Here is a 19,218-nt window from a genome sequence, read left to right as displayed (position 1 = left end):
ATTTAAAGAGCCTCTTTGGGAATGAGGAGGCATTCCATGTATGAGGGATTTTATCCCAATTAACTGATATTTGCCCATTCAGATGTAATTATGTCTTGTCAGGTTAATAATTTTTTATTGTATTTCTAGATTATGTTTCTAAAATGTACTGTATGAAACTGGCTTTTTAAAATATTGAGGATTTAATTATTTCTTGATAGTACTTCTAAAGAGTTGGGTTTCTTATCATTCATTGTATATTCTCTGATGCAAAAAAAGGCAAAATTTTGCATCTGTCTTAAAAAAAAACTATTATTTTTTCTCTTCAGCTGTCCCTTGGACATTGGTTCAACAGCATTTATTGATCTTTGTTTAAAGTGCAGTGGTGAAATCAAGGAAAAAAGAGTGAGACGTGGTTGGAACCGTTTGGTGTCCCCCCAGCACACACACACTTTCTCTCTCACACTCAACTCTCTCTCTCTCACACTCTCTCTCACCTTTTTTACCAAGAGGTTCCTTTTGAAGGCTAGGAAACCGGGTACTCGATCCTATATCTATCTGTATGTTAGGAGATGAGGCTGAGAATTTAAGCTTGGCTTAAGTGTCGGCTTGACTGCTGTTTCTGGTGCTTATTTAATTTTTTTTTTTCTCTTTTTTATGTGTGCATGTGGTTTTAGGTAGATTTTCTTTTTAAGCCAGTTTCATTGGATTTTAATTCACATACAATAATTTGCATCCATTGTTTAAGTGTATAGTTCAATGATTTTTAACAAGTACAACCAAGTTTTTGCCACCATAGTCAAGATATAAAACATTTCCATCACCTCTCAGAATTTCCTTTGTGCCTTTTGCAGTTGTGCGTGTGTGTGTGTGTTGTATTGATTTTGTTTGAGACTTAAAATCAAGTCAAGCTAGGGTTGGAATTTCTGTAAGTCTGATTTTTATCTTTGTCACACCTTAAACGACTGATGCAACCGTAGAGCTAGAAGTGGGTGTCCTGAGGGCATCAGGAACAGGTCAGGGAGCCCCCAAACTCTGCAGCTGGGACTGACGTTCTAGGCACAAGAACAGTGTAAATAAGATGACAGAGTGAGGGAGATCATTGGATGATGTGTGAGGGCTATGCACTTGGAGTCATAAGTGCAGTGACTAGGTATGACCAGTTCGTTTAGTTCTAGATAGAGGTTTTGTTACAGAAAGCATGAGGAAAGTAGAGGGGAAGAAGGTTTATACCTGATTCCCCTTGAAAAATGTTTCTGGACTAGGCATGATTTCACCAACTCATTATTCTAACTCTACTATCTCACTGTAGAAGCCTTCGTGGGAAGACTAGAAGTATTCTAGTCTAGAAATGGTATTAGCAAATGTACTCACTAGTACTGTGTGTGTAGTTCCATTATAAAGTATAAAAAAAAAACCCATTGCTGTCGAGTCGATTCCAACTCATAGCAACTCTATCAGACAGAGTAGAACCTTCCCATAGGGTTTCCAAGGAGTGCCTGGTGGATTTGAACTGCCGACCCCTTAATTAGCAGCCATAGCTCTTAACCACTACGCCACCAGGGTTATGGGGTCACTATGAGTCGGAATCCACTTAACGACCACGGGTTTGGTTTTATAAAGTATAAACCTAGGTTAAATTCAGTAAGACTTCATATCTTGAGAAAAGATGTCAGAATATTGAGCTTCTAACATCAGACTTTGTGCTTCTTAAAATTTTTTTTAGATACTCAAGGCATGTATGTGGGTCATTACTGATGTTTCCCTTACTATTGGATGGACCATATCCTAAATAAGCTTCCTAACTAAGGCTTGTTTTTTTTTTTTTTTTTTCATTTTAACAGCTTTATGGAGGTATAATTGACGCAGTAAGCCCTGGTGGCACAGTGGCTAAAGCACTCAACTGTGCAGTTCGAACCCACCAGCTGCTCTGTGGGAAAAAGATGTGGCCGTCTGCTTCTGTAAAGATTTACAGCCTTGGAAACCCTATGGGGCAGTTGTACTTTGTCCTATAGGGTCGCTGTGAGTCAGAATCGACTCGATGGCAGTGGGTTTGTTTTTTGGTTTTGGAAACTGCACATAAAAGTGTGCAATTTTTTTAAATAATTTTTATTGTGCTTTAAGTGAAAGTTTACAAGTCAGTCTCTCACATATAAACTTATATACACCTTACTACATACTCCCACTTACTCTCCCCCTAATGAGTCAGCCCGCTCCCTCCTTCCAGTCTCTCCTTTTGTGACTGTTCTGCCAGTTTCCAACCCCCTCTACCCTCCCATCTCCCCTCTAGACAGGAGATGCCAACATAGTCTCAAGTGTCCACCTGATACAAGTAGCTCACTCCTCATCGGCATCTCTCTCCAACCCGTTGTCCAGTCCAATCCATGTCTGATGAGTTGTCTTCGGGAATGGTTCCTGTCCTGGGCCAACGGAAGGTTTAGGGACCATGACCGCCCGGATTCTTCTAGTCTTAGTCAGACCATTAAGTCTGATCTTTCTATGAGAATTTGGGGTCTGCATCCCACTGTTCTCCTGCTCCCTCAGGGGTTCTCTGTTGTGCTCCCTGTCAGGGCAGTCATCGGTTGTGGCCGGGCACCATCTAGTTCTTCTGGTCTCAGGATGATGTAAGTCTCTAGTTCATGTAGCCCTTTCTGTCTCTTGGGATTATAATTATCTTGTGACCTTGGTGTTCTTCATTCTCCTTTGATCCAGGTGGGTTGAGACTCATTGATGCATCTTAGATGGCCGCTTGTTAGCATTTAAGACCCCAGACGCCAAAGTGTGTAATTTTTCATAAGTGTTGATGTATGTATGCACCAGGGAAACTGTCACCACAGTCAGGATAATGAACAGATCCATCATCTCTGAAAATATCCTCGTGCCCCTTGGTATTCTCCTCCTTTCCTCTTCCCACCCCTCCCCCGGAAATCACTGATCTGCTTTCTGTCACTGTGGCTTAGTTTGCATTTCCTAGATTTTTATATCTAGGGAATCATACAGTATCTATTCTTTTTTTTTTGGTCTGGCTTTTTCACTGCAGAAATTCTTTGAGACTCATCCATGTTGCTGCATGTATCAGTAGTTTGTTCCCTTTAATTACCGAGTAGCATTCATTACATGGATGTATACCACAGTTGGTTTATCAGATCACCGTTTCAATTCTATCCAGTTTGGGGGCTCTTAAAAATAAAATGCTATGAACATTATTATACAAGTCACTGTATGGACTTATGTTTTCATTTCCTTTGGTTTGGGGTAGGTTTTTAAGCCAATTTCATTGGATTATAATTTACATACAGTAATTTGCATCCATTTTAAGTGTACAGTTTAGTGACTTTTAACAAATATGTACGAGGTATTTGCCACCATAGTCAAGATATAAAACAATTTAATAATTTGTTAAGTAGTAATTTCTTTTGATTATTATCTAGAAACAATGTATGTTTATGGAAACCTTGGTGTTTTACTGGTTAAGAGCTACAGCTGCTAATGAAAAGGTTGGCAATTTGAATCCACCAGGTGCTTCTTGAAAACCCTATGACGCATTTCTTCTCCATACTGTAGGGTCCCTATGAGTTGTAATCAACCCTACAGCAATGGGTTTGGGGTTTTTTTGTTTGTATGTTTTGGTGTATATATAACTATTTAACAAAACTACCAAACTTCTGCAAAGTGGTTGTATCATTTTAAATCCCCACCAGTAGTGTATGCAAGTGCCCCTTCTTCCACATCCTTTCCAACACTTGAGGTGGTCAGTTTCTTTGTTTTTAGCCATTTTAATAGGTGTGTTGTTTTGTTTCATTGTATTTTTAATTTGCATTTCCCTAAAGACCAGTGATACTCGTATCTTTTCATGTTCTTATTTGTAACCCATATAATTTTTTGTGTGAAGTGTCTGTTTAAATGATTTGCCCATTGGGGTTGTTTGTTTTCTTACTGGGTTTTGAGAGTTCTTTATATGCTCTGGATGTAACATATCAGAGGTATGCTTTGCTGATATTTCCCCTCCCAGTATTTGGCTTGTCTTTTCATTCTTTAAATCATGTCTTTTGAAGGACAGAAGTTATTATTTTGATGAAGTCCAGTTCATTTGGTTTTTTGTGTTTTGTTTTTATGTGTCATGCTTTTGGTGGCATTATCTAAGAAATCTTTGCCTAACCCAAGGTCGCAAAGGTTTTCTATATTTTCTCTAGAACTTTCATAATTTTAAGTTTTGCACTTAGGTCTTTGGTACATTTTGAGTTATTTTTGTATATAATAGTGTGAGGTATGAATTAAGGTTCCTTGTTTTTTTGTTGTTGTTCGTTTTGCATATTGCTTCAGCATCTTTTGTTGAAAAGATTATTCTTTCTCCATTGCCAAAGATAGACTGCTTCTTTCAGAAGCAGATCCCCAGGCCTGTCTTCCAAGGTGCCTCTGGAAGAGTTTGAACTGCCAGCCTTTCGACTAGCAGTCAAGCGTTTAACCGTTTGCGCCACCCATCCCATTGCCGTTGAGTTGATTCCAACTCATAGCAACCCAGGAACTCCTTTTTTGCCAAATACTAGTTGTTTATATATGTGTGGTTTTATTTTTGGATTATCTGTAATGTTCCATTGATCTATTTATCTATCTTTTGATTGCTATACTTTTATAATAAATTGTAAGACCAGGTAGTGTTAGTTCTCCAACTTTGTTCTTTTTTAACTTGTTTTGACTCTTCAAGGTCCTTTGAATTTCCACCTGATTTTAGAATCAGTTTGGAAATTTCTACAAAAAAAAATTGATGGGATTTCGATTGGGATTGCATTGAATCTATAGATCAATTTGGGGAAAAATGACGTCTGTAACAGTATTCAGTCTTCTGACTCAAGAACAGGTGTATCTCTCCACTTATTTAGGTCTTCAGTTTTTTTCAGCCATGTTTTATAGTTTTTAGTGTACAAGTCTTCCATATCTTTTGTCATATTTATTCCTGTTTCATTTTTTTTATTCTATTGTAAATGGTATTTTCAATTTCAAATTCTTAATTATTCATTGCTGTAATACAGAAGTACAATTGATTTTTGTATATTGACCTTATATTCTGCAACTTTACAAAACTCAACTTTTTGAACGTATGGAATACAGTTAAATAATAACTTTTAATGTCTTTGCTAATTCTACCACTTTTGTCATTTCAGGTCAGGTTCAACAGATTTTTTAATCTTTATTATAAGTCATGTTTCCCTGTTTCTCTTTGCATACCTGGTAATCTTTGATTAGATGTCAGACATTGTGAATTTTACCTTGTTGATTGCAGGTGCAATAAAACCTGCGAGAGCTGAAACTTATGTAAGACAAAAACCTATAAGAGAAGAATTCCAAGTATTTTTTACTAATACAGAGCAATAGAAAAGTGGTGACTGCATCTTGTCAAAGACGGATAACTTACGAGACCTGGAAAAATAAGGCAGTCCTGTTTTTTTTTGTTTTTTTTTTTAGAGCTCTGGCTCTCACAGGCTTCACTGTATGCATATTCTTGAGCTTTTTTCTGCACTGTATCTTCAGCTGTGCCTGGCAAAACTCTTTAAGGGCTTTCTTTCCATGATGGATGACTTTTCAGTTAAGGAATACTTATAGAATACCTCCTACGTATTGAACACTTCCTATCTAGGTCGTGGGATTGAAGAGAGAAACCAATAATTAAGAGAGAATCTCTCTGCCCTTGGAAAGCTCCAAAGGGAACCATACTTAGAGAGCCTGGGGACCTAGCAAATGGGGGGACCTTCTAGTAGGATCTTGAAGGAAATGTTGAGGAGGCAAGAAAAGGGCATGTACAAATGTGAGATTACGAAAGTGCCCCAAGTTGCAGGAGTGCAGCTTTTTGTGACTGGAACATAGGACCAGAGCAGGGAATGGCTAGAGGTTGAGGCTAGAAAGGCAGATTGGGTGCAGGTTGTTAAGGTCCATTATAATAGGCCATGTGGGGAGACATGGCATGGTAAACCCAGAAATGGGAAAATGAATTTCTTCTAGATGTCTCCCATTTGGAGAAAAAAAAAAAGCAATTGAAAAGGCCATGGCTTGGGTCAGGCACACCGTAGTCCTTAAAGTGACATCTTTGCTTTTTAACACTTTAAAGAGGTCTTTTGCAGCAGATTTGCCCAGTGCAATATGTCATTTGATTTCTTGACTGCTGCTTCCATGGTTGTTGTTTGTGGATTCAGGTGAAATGAAATTACTTGGCTACTTCAGTATTTTCTCCGTTTATCACGATGTTGCTTATTGGCCTAGTTGTGAGGATTTTTGTTTTCTTTATGTTGAAGTGTAATCCTTACTGAAAGCTGTAGTCTTTCGTCTTCATCAGTAAGCGCTTCAAGTCCTCTTTGCTTTGGGCAAGCAAGGTTGTGTCGTCTGCATATCGCAAGTTGTTAATGAGTCTTCTAGGGTCTTTCAAATCTTGATTATAATATTTAGAAAGAAACAGACTTGAATTGGGATAGCATTCAAGTTTGGAGTCAATTAGGCAGTATCTCAGTGGCTACTAAGTTATCACTGTTGTGTAGTAAAAACGGTAGTGAATTGAGTATATTAGAATGACGGCCCTGGATCTCTACGTAAAGGTTGGGTTTCTGAGATAATGTTGAAGAGGATGAAGGAGCATGTAATAACCTTAGACTTCTAATCAGAAGAGCTAATTTTTTTATATACCTTTATAGGTTCTGGAAAACTTGGTTATCTAGATTGGCATATCCTCGGAGGGTTCAGATAGCTAAAGTTTTACTCTGTGTGGACACGTTTAAAGAACTTTCTGTATTTTTAGGTTTTTTTGTCTGTTGTGGTCAGGATTTGGTGAGTTAAACTTATTTCTACAGTAAGATCTCACAGAACTCCAAAACAGATGTTTCTAATTACATAAATGTTCGCACAGACCCAGTGTTTCTTCTCTTCTCCCCCTAGATTTTTTTTTTTTGTAATTCCTTTGGAGTCATTTAATTATTTTTGAACTGGATGTGATTTGGCAGAATTTACCTCTCCCTCCAAAAAAAATGAAGGCCGGAGACTCCATGACCCTTTTCCTGGAAGATAGTAAGAATCTGGGCTATGAGTCTACTCCATTTGGATTAAGTACAGGTCACATTTTTTTTTAAAGTCTAGCTTGTAAAGTATGCTCTGAGAATGGTAAGCCTCAGATGAACCGAAAGGTTTTTTGGTGTGCTTCTTTCGCTTCCCTCTCTAAATGTACATGTTTACACAAAACCAAAAAAACCAAACCCATTGACATTACGTCAATTCCAACTTGTAGTGACCCTATATCAGGTATTTAATATTTTAGTAGTGGTTAAGTGCTAGTAGGCTGGCATTTTGAACCCACCAGCTGCTTCGGGGGAGAAAGATGTGGCAGTCTGCTCCCGTAAAGAATAGAGCCTTGGAAGCCCTGTGGAACAGTTCTACTCTGTCCTTTAGGGTTGATATGAGTGGGAATTGACCTTACGGCAGTGGGTTTGGTTTTTTTTTTTTTTTTTTTTTGGCCTAGTTATCATCTAGCGTACTTTTTGACTGACAGACGTACCTGTGCTAAGCATGGTAGTACTCTCCAACGTGACCATGAGGCTGGTTGCTATGTTAATCTGTATCTAGGGATCATGATCTCTTGGCCCTACTATTCAAATAGAGGAAGAACTAGGAAGTAAAAGTCCCCTGAGCACAAAGTTCGTGTACTTTACTCCTAGAAGTGCGTCTCTAGCTCTACCCAGAGATTACTTTACCCAATTCCTGCAAGCTTAGTCACGTGGTTTCTCAGCTCAGGATGAACTATGAGAAATTGATTGAGGCAGAAATTAGACACACCAGTCAGGAGGGCAACTGTGAAAAGTAGATCAGACTCTTAGGCGAGGCCTAGAATTTGCCTCTTAGGGCCTTGCTGTGTTATAACTCGTTTAAAAAAAAAAAAAGAAATTGATGATGACGTCTGAAGCCTTAATAAAAAAGTGAGTATGTTTACTAGCTTCCTATTGAGAGCAGAAGAGCATGTAAGCAATTTTATAAAGATTCCTACCATATATACATAAAATTTTTTAAGAAGTCATTTGCTTAAAAGGAATAAACTTCAGCTAACAAGACAAATTCACTTGACTAAAGTTACTTTCCTGGCAATTTAGAGTAAGCATTGTGTTGTATTTGGTGAGAGTAAAAGAAAAATGGATGATCACACTAAGAGAATTCTGGAGAAGTTTCATTATAGAAACAGTACTTTAGAACCAGAAAGGACATTTGCTTTTTCCTTATTTGACACACGATGAAACAAAGGCTCAGACTAACGCAAATTCTGAATGGCTAGAATTGTGCCACAGTGGAAAGGGAGAGAAATTTAAGACCCATGAGGGCAGGGTAATCACAATCACATTGCGCAACTCCAGGAGGCGCTAATGTGGGTGACACCCCCTCGTGGTAGTGATAGGAAGGGGGGTTACAGTGTTAGAGTGGGTCCGCAGAGGTCTCTCTGGGGAGCTGACACATGACTTGAGGTCCACCAGAACCAGCTGTTTAAGGGCTGAGGTAAAATCTTTCGAGGCAGAAGGAACAAAAGGGCAAAGGCCCTGGGAAAATGGTCATTGGAGGCACGGAAAGGCCCAGTGTGGCTGCAACATGGCAGGGAGTAAGGGCTGAAATGAAGGAAGCAGAGGTCTGAAGATAGGCCAGTGGTCTTGGTGGAGGATGTTGGATTTTTTGCTGTGTGTGAGCCATTTAGGAGTTGTGAGAAGGGGAGTCACTTGATCTGCTGGTGAAGGAACCCAGGTCTATCTAATTGCATGAGGCAGTGTTCTACACCAGTAGCTTTCAGTTTTGACAAAGAGTGATGGTACCTAAAACAAATGCTGTGTGAAACAATATTTTCGTGAGATAGTACTTCCTTTCCCATTAACGACGTGTTGTGTTATTTCCATTGTATTCTAAGCTTTTTTTTTGTAATGTTGATTAAACCCCTGGATTATTGCCCCAGAGCTAGAAAATAACATTTGAAGGGTGTTGGCGGTATTAGGTGTCTTCCAGTCGGCTCCGACTCATAGCGACCCTGCGTACAACACAATGAAACATTGCCCAGCCCTTCTCCATCCTCACAATCCTTGCTAATGCTCGAACCCATTGTTGCAGCCACTGTGTGTCTTCCTCATTTTTGCTCTACTTTACCAAGCATAATGCCTCCGGGGACTGGTCCCTCCTGGTAAAGTATCCCAAGTATGTGAGAGGAAGTCTCACCATCCTTGTTTCCAACGAGCACTTTGGCGCTATTTCTTCCAAGACAGACTTGCTTTCTTCTGGCAGTGTGTGTGCTTTTATGTAATCCTTCCCAGTAGCCCCATGAGGGTAGATACTACCTCCATTTTACTATTGAATAACTGAAGCACAAAGAATTTATTTACCAAGATTCAAACTGATTGATTCCAAAGCCTGTGCTCCTAGCTGCTCCCCTACATGCTGCCTCCCAAATAGGCAAGAGGAAAAGAACTCTGACAGTTTTAGTAGACTCCAAGCGGAGAGGAGATTGAGACTAGGAAAGGAAAAAACAAATAGCTTCTTTTTTTTTTTTAATGAAAATGTGAGTATATCTTAGAGCCAGAAACACATACTTAAGTGTTTTCATCACCAGATGGCCAGTAATTTCTTTTCTAGTAAGATGCAAACACTCTTTCCAAACGACACCATTGAATATGCTTGGTAAATTTCTCTAGTCTGCAGAACAAATGATAACAAAGTTTAGTAATGTGACCGAATGGCCTTCCCAGCTAATAATCTTCTGCTGGCAGGCAAACCCTGCAAAAGGGCAGAGGCAGGACAAACCCTTGATATGAAGATCAAGCTGACCTCACTTGGTAGCTATGCAGCCCAGGGTCAGCCTCATCCCAGGGCAGCAGGTTGGGGCGAGAATCAGAGCCTGAAGTCTGTAGCTTTGATTTCTCTTTGAGATTTTGATCCTTCAACTGGAATTTCAAATATAGCCAGGAAGGAGTTTATAGTAACAAGAATCTAAATCTTCCTTGTCCCATCTAAAGCACATTAGAATTCCTCTGTTGGTGGAACCTGCCCTAACATCCAGTGGCACTGTTCCTGAGCAAAGCCGTGATGCTTCTTTTGTAAGATGTGATTATGAACGAGCGAGTTATCTGTGTGCGGATTCTTTTGGTGGTGCAGTATTAACTGGGCAATCTTTAACTATTGTCACCCTATCACTGTCACTTTCAAGTTACAATGCCTCAGTTTTAGCATTAGTTCTTCCTTAACCTCTTTAGAAAGCACTTTTTTCCACCTCTTTGTTGGATGGGTTAGTATGACACCAGTTCCTAACAACTAAAACCTTAGTTTTCTCATATTTCTCATAGATAGTCCCTGTATTTAGGGCAGCCCGACTTATAAACATACCTTACGAGTGAATGTGCTTGCTTTCTTGCTTGCTCAGCTCTAGCAGTCCTACATCAGGCATCTCGCTGGATGTCACCCGTGGAAGCTGGGTATATGCTCTAGCAGTAGACCTATGCCTATGTGAAAGCCCTAGGCTCTTCTGCATCTGGCGTGATCCGCCACAGAGATTCTTGATCATCTTCAACCCTGAGGTGCCCTGGCTCCCTTGCAGCTCTGCCCATTGCAGAACACTTGGCCCAAAGCAGCTTCTATCTTGTCAGTCATGTGGTGACTAGGACCCATGGGGGAACATATGAGTGCCTTTGTTATATTGCTGGCCACTGCAGACATCACTCTTGTAACCTGACTCAGTGCACCACCTTTTCTAAGGTTAATTTGTTTGAGAAGACTGGGTTCTGGTAGACTTGGTTCAGAAATAGATAAGAATGCCTTAGTCTTTATTATTCAGAAAATTAAAACTATGCCTGAAGTGTAGTGGTATGATTTAACATAAAACCCAGCCACAATAAAATCAGAAGCCCAAAATTAATATTATGCTATCTATATGATATAAGAGAGTAGGTCTTTGTGCCAACAGTAATGAATTAGTGCATCTGGGTAAAATTTCAGAGTTGTGGTTTTTCTTGAACTTCAGTCCAATGCTGCCTAATACAACTTTTTGCAATAATGAAAATGCTCTGTTCAGCATTGTCCAATGGTATAGCTACTGGGTACATGTGGCTAATGGGACTAGGGAACTGATTTTTTTATTTAACTTACTTCTTAAATTTAAATAGCCACATGTGGCTAGTGGCTAGCGTAATGAGCAACGCAGTTTTATTTTTTAGTGAATATTGTCATCCCCCTGCCTTTACAAATTCACCAATTTTCCCTGACTTCCCTATTTTCTTTCTTTTAACGTCTTGAAATTTTTCACTGAGGTTTCATATCACTTAATCTAGACATGTGAAGAATTCGTTTTCTCTGTGTGGGCCAAGATAATGATTCAAAGAAGTTATTCTACCTAATCATCAAATCATATAGGAAATTCATTGATCTTATGCAGTGTTAAAATAGAGATTAACGTATTACAAGTAAAAAGCAACCTGCTCTGTAAGCTGAAATCTAGATCCCAAGAGACCAGGTCAGGGTGAGGCCACATTTATTTTGGTTTCTAAAAGTTAAACTTCTCCTAGAGTGCATCACATGTAATCTGTGGTATGAAATGACATTTTGAAAGTAAGGGAGGGAAAGCCCATTTTCTCAAAATATATCAGATGTGATAAGAATTTGATAGTAACTTTAGACTAACCTACTAAAACATTTCTTTTTTGAGCCATGAGGTAGTTTAGTATCACACATCAACAGTTACCAGTTTAAAATGCATCATGTACGTGACTATACAAAAGCACACGTTAGTTTCTACTTCGTACTTACTTTTCCCCAAGAGGTGTTCAAACATTGCCCTGTAAAACAGAGTGGTTTTGCTATTTATAATGCCATCATTAGATGAGTCTTACCATGAGTCCCCCTTAAATCGTATTTGGAGTCAAATTTAATTACATCTGTATTAGAATTTCTTATTCAACTTTACCCATTATTTTAAATTCAGTTGCTTTTTTTGGTCTTATCATTCAGGTATTCCATACTTAACTATGGGTGACTTAAAAAATAAGTAAAACAATGGCCCTGCGTCACCATGGTTTCTGTGTCTCTCCACGTTTGTATATGGAGCCAGATATGGAAAGAGATGGTTGAGAGTGGTCTCTAGAGACAGGCTGCCCAGCTGTGTGCCACTGGGCAAATTATCTTTAAAAAAGGAACTTGCACTGCATTTCTCTCCATGGGTGGTTATAAAAACTAAATAGTGCAGGTAAACCACTTAGAACAGTGCTTGTATATGCTCAACAAATATTGGTCACTAATATTTCTCTGTGTAGGAAAACAGTCTTCTTAACAGAAGGTATAGTCCCTGACCTTAAGCACTTTATAATCTATGTGACATGGTCTCTGGGGGATGAGCCCAGCTAATCTGCTTCTCTGACCAGCCAGGTGGGTGTTTCTGCTGCAGTCAGAATGCTGCAGCACCTCAGGGTGGTCAGAGAACACACCGGGCATTCCCTGGGAGGCTGCATTTATGTTGAAGGAGCAGTAGACAGTCTCTGCCTGGCCAGTCCCTGGGCCAGGAATCAGCTTAAGCAGTGCTTCCTCTGAGACACTTTCTGGTCTCTTAGACTGGATTAGGTCTTCCTGTTACGTTCGCATAGCTCTGTTTGGTCATTTCGAGCATTCACCCAGATAATTTAGCTGTACTGTGTTATTTACTGTGTTATTGGCTGTCACTCCACCAACGGTGTAAGATTGCAAACAGGAACCATGCCTACTTGTGTCTTCACAGTATCTCCAGTGCCTACCCAGCACAGGGTTTTGTTGAATGGACAAAGGACAAGGGGGTGGTCGGGGAGCAGAACAGTGTATTTTGGCACTGATTGGTCATCAGCTCTTTAACTACAGCCTTAACAACCCTCAAAATGGCTGGCGGCTTGTTTAGGAGTTAGTGTAAGGAGATCATTGGATCTCTGAGAAGCAACAGGTGGCTCTAGCAGAAGAGTCAAGATTACTGCCTGGGCCAGTGGAAGACCAAGGGTGGGCTGGAAGAGATGCCCTGAACCTCAAATGGGGCAGTTCTGTTCTGTCCTGTAGGGTCACTGAGTTAGAATCGACTCTGTGGCAGTGGGTTTGATTTTTAATTTTTGGCTAGAGACCTTGCCCTGTACGCCTGCTCATCCTTGACCTTGCCCTCCTCCACCTGACCACTTGGATATAGCCCCTTCCCCAGTGTATAAGAGGCTCATTTTCTGTCAGAGACTTGGTGACAGATTCCTTGTCTCTGGAGGTTGGGCATATGGTGAGTTAAATACTTTTGAGACTTGGTCCAGGGACCTTACCAATTGTATACATTGCATCTCTAGGAATTAAAGAAATTAGTTCTAATTTACACAGTAACTGACAAAGGAACTTTCCAAGTATAATCTCTCTTCTCGAAGTAGGGAACTGCCTGTAACTGCTTCTGAGTCTTATAGAACTAGATTCTTTCCTAATTAAGCACTGTTTTCACCTCCATGGAATAGAAATTAATATTTTATAAAATGTCTATCCATTTCTCAGATTCCAAGCTCCCTGAAACCTTCAGCCTCCAAGATATAGTATCAAAATGATTTAAAAAAAAAAAAAAAAAGTGGAAGGAAAAAGAACATTTTTATTTTATATTAGTAGTAAAAGTCATTTAATGACTTAGGATAAATCCTAAACATTTTTAATATTACCTGTTTCTTGAACTTCAATGCTGCAATATTTTTCTGTCATCTATTCAGCCCTGTACTGGGTACTTACATCACCCTCAATCAATGTTCTTTATTTTTATTGGATTAATTTCAACTGAACGTAAAGCACACCTCACGCTTGTTCGTACCTTCATTAAATGACTTGAGGTGGGTTTGTGTCCACCTCGAGCTACTGCTGTACAACAGGTAAAGCTAAGTATGTAGCAGTCTTCTGCATTGCCTTCGATTTAACAGCTTGGAGATATTAAATAACTTTTATTCCAGTGGGATAAAATTTAGCCTTTTAGCAATAGAAACCTAAGGGTTTTTAAATTTCATTTGCAGAAAAAAGGGTAGTGCACATTTCAAATGTTTTTGCCTGGCAACGTGGATGGGTATTTTTATTGTGCCTATTCTCCCTCATTTAAAAGGCTAATTTGATGAGCACCAGATACCACTGTCCCTAAGTTACTTCTAGGGAGGTGTGATCTGTGTACTTGGGGGAACAGAGCCCAATGGCTATTCTTGGGTTACTAATCCTGAACAGGAAGGATGCTTCTATTTGCACCACTACTTCCAAAATGGTATGTAAATTACATGTTGGATTATTCACTCTGGAACTCATTTATAATGCACTTTGTATATAAGCTTTTAGAATTACGTATGTATGCAGTGTACAAAGAGAGATGTTGCTGTAGCTATGGGTTTATAGTCTGGATACTATTTGAAGTTAGGAAACTTGTAGAGTTTAATCCTTGTAGTCAGTGTTGTACAGGAGAGCTTCCATGTTCTCTTCCATTATTTTCTCGTAGATTTTATCTGTTTCTTTCATCTTTTAGACACAAAAGGAAGTTTAAGATAGGGACAAATATTCAGATATAATAGTAAAATAATTCATATTGGCTGTAGATGTTTTATATTGGGAAAGCATTGTCTTCGTGTATCACTGCTTTTATTGTTATTACTCGTCCGCAAAGTTACTGAGCCAAAGCTAATTTCGGCTCTCTTTTGGTTCTTAAAGATTCATTTAATTATTTGAGTGCTTCTGTGAACTAGAACTGGAACTAAACATAAATGTATGGAGAATGGGAGGAAAGGTTAAATTAGATAACAAAAGCTAAGAGGTTTTAAAGCCATTTTGAAGAAGGATACAGAAAGATCAAGGTGACTAGAGGATGATGACTGCAGAAGGCCTTAAATTTGAGTTTGGAAAATGTTCAGGAAATTCTTAAGACTTCTAACTGAACTTAGATTTTATCCAGAGTTTGTTTCTTTCTCATTCAGTAAATATTTTGAAATTTTTCTTTTTCATTTGCTTAATGAGATCATGGAATGATTTTTTAATTTCAGGGACTTTGGCTCCTTAACATTTTAAACATCATCAATTTGGCTGATATTTAAAACAGCCCTGAATATGAGCTTTTTGTTCCTTTACCCTCCCCATACTTTAAACTTGTGGACTAAGAGTGATTTTGAAAATTGAGGATTTCAATACTAGGAAATTAACAAAAGATATTGTAATTTAGCTTATGTAACTGCCACAGAATTCTTACTTGTTTTGTAATACATGATGGGAACTGAGTAAGCAAAGAAGCATCTTTTCATCTTTCAGGAAACCTGGTTAGATGATGCCAGGCAGATGTCTTGGACCTTGTGAGTGAAGGAGAAAGATTTCTTCTATCTGGGAGAGCTAGGAATGCTTCCTACAGCATCCTGGCCCAAGAGATGGGCTGGCTCATTATTTAAATCATATCTTTTCCTATGACGTAATGCCAGCCCACGTCATAAAATAGAGGCATGATCAATTTGAGAGATTGTGGCCAGTATTACGTAGCCTTTCCCGTCCTCTTGTAGCTTATGTGATATTATAAGAAGCTTATTAGTTACAAAGACTGGCATCTTTTGTAGCTCTTCATCTGTAGTCCTTGTAGCAGGATATTCTGGACCTCGAGACCAGGCAGAACTGGATTTATATCATCGCACTGACAGTGTGACCTTGGGCAGCTTACTCAGCCTGTTTGCCCATCTGTAATAATGGGGTGATCATAACCTACTTTGCATGATGGGTTTGAAGATTAGGATCCATATATGAAAAGTTCATATCATACCTTTTCTTGTTATGCTGATTTGAAGATAAACTTGTTGCCTTTACTTGTGATCAGTCTTCACTTTCTATGTCTGCCCTCAGACTTAACAAGTTTTCTAGCAGGCTCTAGCTGTGTTCAAGAGTCACGGATCTGTAGATGTTCTCTCACAACTGTCCTGGACGTCAGGAGCAGTTCCAGACTCTGCAGCCTGTAGGTTTTGATCAGTTGACAGTGAGTGCACAGGTGCCAGTCTCACATTTCTGGTTCATGTGCCTAAATCAAGTAGCCTTAACCGTTTCTTGAACTAAAAAATTCTAATAGAGAAGCAAGAATGGAAACTTAGACTCATCAATAAGATAGCTAATAAAAGTTAATTAGAAATTTATTTTTTTCTTATTGCTGAAACCTGCCAGGCTATCTCCTTTGGTTAGTAACTGTGTTTTCCCCTTTATAATTACATCTCTTAGCTGAAGGGTGTTAAAACAATCTCTTGAATGTTATGGTTTCCGTGATAGGGGTGGCTGACCCAAATGCCTTCCAAAACCAGGCAGGTACATATAAGTAAACATAAATTCCAGCACTTGTGCAGACATGGGGTGAGTAGGGGTCACTGTAGGCCAGAGCACACGCACCCTCCCCCCGCCCCCACACACACGGCTGCTGGGCATATGTTTGTTTTTAAGGCTGGAAATCAGGATTTACATGTGAATGTCAGGGAGATAGTGGGTATACTGTTGGCTGCCTTTTTTTTTTTTTTTTTTTGCTTTTAATACTACTACAAGCCAAACAAAATACATCTGCGAACTGGTTTGCCTTGTGGGGCATCAGTTTGCCGCCTCTTCTACACAGTAACTGCCTTAGTAGCTTGTGCAAAGGGTCGTATTAAGTGTTTGCCTGAATAATCCAGTTCTATACCTTCTCACATACCCATGAGTGATAATGTTTTTATTTCAGTCACAAACAGTAATTCGTAATCTTCACTATTTACCCAAGAGTCATGATTTAAGGGGGCATTGGTGGGTCAATGGTAGAATTCCTGCCTTCTGTGCAGGAGACCTGGGTTTGATTTCCAGCCACTGCACCTCATGTGCTGCCGCCACCGTCCACCTGGTGGAGGCTTACACCTCGCTACGATGCTGTACAGGTTTCAGTGGTGCTTCCAGGTTTAGGACGGACTAGGAAGAAATGCCTGAGGATCTACTTCTAAAAATCAGCCAGTGAAAACCCTGTGGATCGCAGCCACCTGATCTTCAGCCAGTCACGGGGATGGTGCAGAACCAGGCAGTTTCATTCTTTTGTGCACGGGGGTTGCCATGAGTCAGGCCATCTCGAAGGCAGCTGCCAATAACAACATCACAATTTAAAGTGTGCGATTTCAGTGAAAACCAAACCAAGTTCTAGTTGTACTGTTCAGAAAAGTCTTACTTTTGTATTTAACACTTGATTTTTATCAGAATTCCACCCAGTATTGTAAGTACACTAGTGCACCCTGAATTGTAAATTTTATGTTTTTAGGAGAGGGAAATTGTCTTAAATTATCCTTGATAAACCAAAATTGAATTGTTAAAACGTAAAATAACCTCACATTCTTGTATTTATGATTATGATTTGACTCTAGTGGGATCTGTAGTAGGATTATTAAAGAATCTGCAAGTAAGGATAATCTGCCTTGGTTAGAATGCCTTGATAACTATTTTCTTAAAAGTATACTAAGCCAATTGAGGGGATAAATTTTAAAATGCAAATTATTTTTGAAACTGTTATTTACAGGATCTTTGCTTTGAAACACTTTTGAAGTACGATTTGTCAAAATTGGCATCTTGACCTTTCTGTGGGATATTAAGTAGAATAAGGAGCCCTGCTGGCGCAGCGGTTAAAGTGCTTGGCTACAGCCCAACAGGTTTGCGGTTCGAACCCGCCAGCTGCTCCGCAGGAGAAAGATGTGGCAGGCTGCTCCTGTAAAGATTTACAGCCTTGGAAACCCTGTGGGGCAGTCGTACTCTCTCCTGTAGGGTCACTATGAGTTGGGATGGACTCTACGGCCGTGGGTTTGGTTTTGGTTATTAAACAGAATAGGGGAAAGAAGGAGTTGAGGAGCAAGCGTTCTTGTCCTCAAACAGTGTCGCTATTGATGGAGTACCTTCTGCCGGTTTTCATATTATGCAAACAAACAGTTATTATATATGCTAGTATAAGCAAATGTTGCTGTCTCTCGAGTTAGCCCGTGGATGCTTTCCGACCATCACATTTCCCTGCCTTTTTTTTTTTCCTCTTAAAGGTCACACTGAGTATGAATCTGGGAAAGTGTTAATGTGCCTCTCTCTCCTTTATTTTCGATAGGTGGAATACATGTTGGTATCTTTTGATCATGAAAATAAAAAAGTCCAGTTGGTCCTGTCTGGAGAAGAAGTTCTTGAAACTCTACAAGAAAAAGGGGAAAGGACAAACCCAAAGTAAGCTGATGTACTGAAGATTGTTTTCCTGTTTCTGAAAGTGTTAGAGTTACTGGGATAGAATGTTTTCTCAGATTTACAGGAGGCAGGATAGAATAGCAGTTAAAAGTGTGAGCTGTGGTTTTAAGCTGCCTGTGTGCCAATTCCGATTCTTCCTCTCGATAGCTGGGTGACCTTGGGTAAGTTGCTTTGAAACTGTGCCTCAGTTTCCTTATTTGTAAAGTAGGGGTAGTAATAGTACCTACCTCATAGGGTTGGTATTAAATACATTAATGTATTAAAGTACTTAGAACAGTGAGCTCAATGTAAAAGTCTGTTTGCTGTTGTTAAGAGTTAAAAAAAAAATTTTTTTTTGCCAAATCGTTATGAAACTCACAAACCTTGGTGCCAGATAAAACTTGCAGATGGGTTTTGTTTGGCTGCCACACTTTTGTATATTTCTTCATTTAAGAAGGCAGAGGTGGCGGGGCATGTACTCTCCAGTTCCTTTTCCTCAGGCCCAGCCACTCACAAGATTTTGGGGGGCTGCATTTCAGTTTGGACGCCAGGCGTTGAATAAAAGAGCACTTAAAGCTGTATTTCCTTTCCTGCAAAGTGGATTGGCTTATCTTGGACAGAGAGCACCATGTTGTGCATTTTCAGTTATTTTAAGTATTTTGGACTCATAGTTGAAGAGCTATAGAAAATCAACAGCCTTCAGGAAGCTCCATTTTCACCTAATGGTTTCTGAAGATTAAGCAACTTTTAAAACACTTTTAAAAATTGAGTAGACAGTAACAAAAGAATCCGATGAAAACTAAACTTTTCTCCTGTGTAGCCATCCTACCCTTTGGAGACCAGAGTATGGGAGTTACATGATTGAAGGGACACCTGGACAGCCATATGGGGGAACCATGTCTGAGTTCAACACAGTTGAGGACAACATGAGAAAACGTCGGAAGGAAGCTACTTCTCTATTAGAAGAAAATCAGGCTGTTTGCACTATAACTTCATTTCCCAGGTTTGTTCCTGTGT

General features: G+C 39.5%; 1 protein-coding gene across 2 annotated transcripts in view; it reads left to right on the top strand.

Annotated features, from left to right (window-relative positions):
• GCLC (glutamate-cysteine ligase catalytic subunit) overlaps window positions 1-19,218 on the top strand; it is a 51,228-nt gene that overhangs the window by 7,643 nt on the left and 24,367 nt on the right. For both annotated transcript variants that reach the window (XM_064287455.1, XM_010587031.3), the window contains exons 2-3: window positions 18,092-18,204; window positions 19,022-19,204. In XM_064287455.1, the coding sequence (XP_064143525.1) occupies window positions 18,092-18,204; window positions 19,022-19,204 (296 nt within the window). The remainder of the gene's footprint in view (window positions 1-18,091; window positions 18,205-19,021; window positions 19,205-19,218) is intronic.

This window comes from Loxodonta africana, chromosome 1, assembly GCF_030014295.1.
Source record: "Loxodonta africana isolate mLoxAfr1 chromosome 1, mLoxAfr1.hap2, whole genome shotgun sequence".
NCBI lineage: Eukaryota > Metazoa > Chordata > Mammalia > Proboscidea > Elephantidae > Loxodonta > Loxodonta africana.
This window is presented reverse-complemented; position numbering and strand designations above follow the sequence as displayed.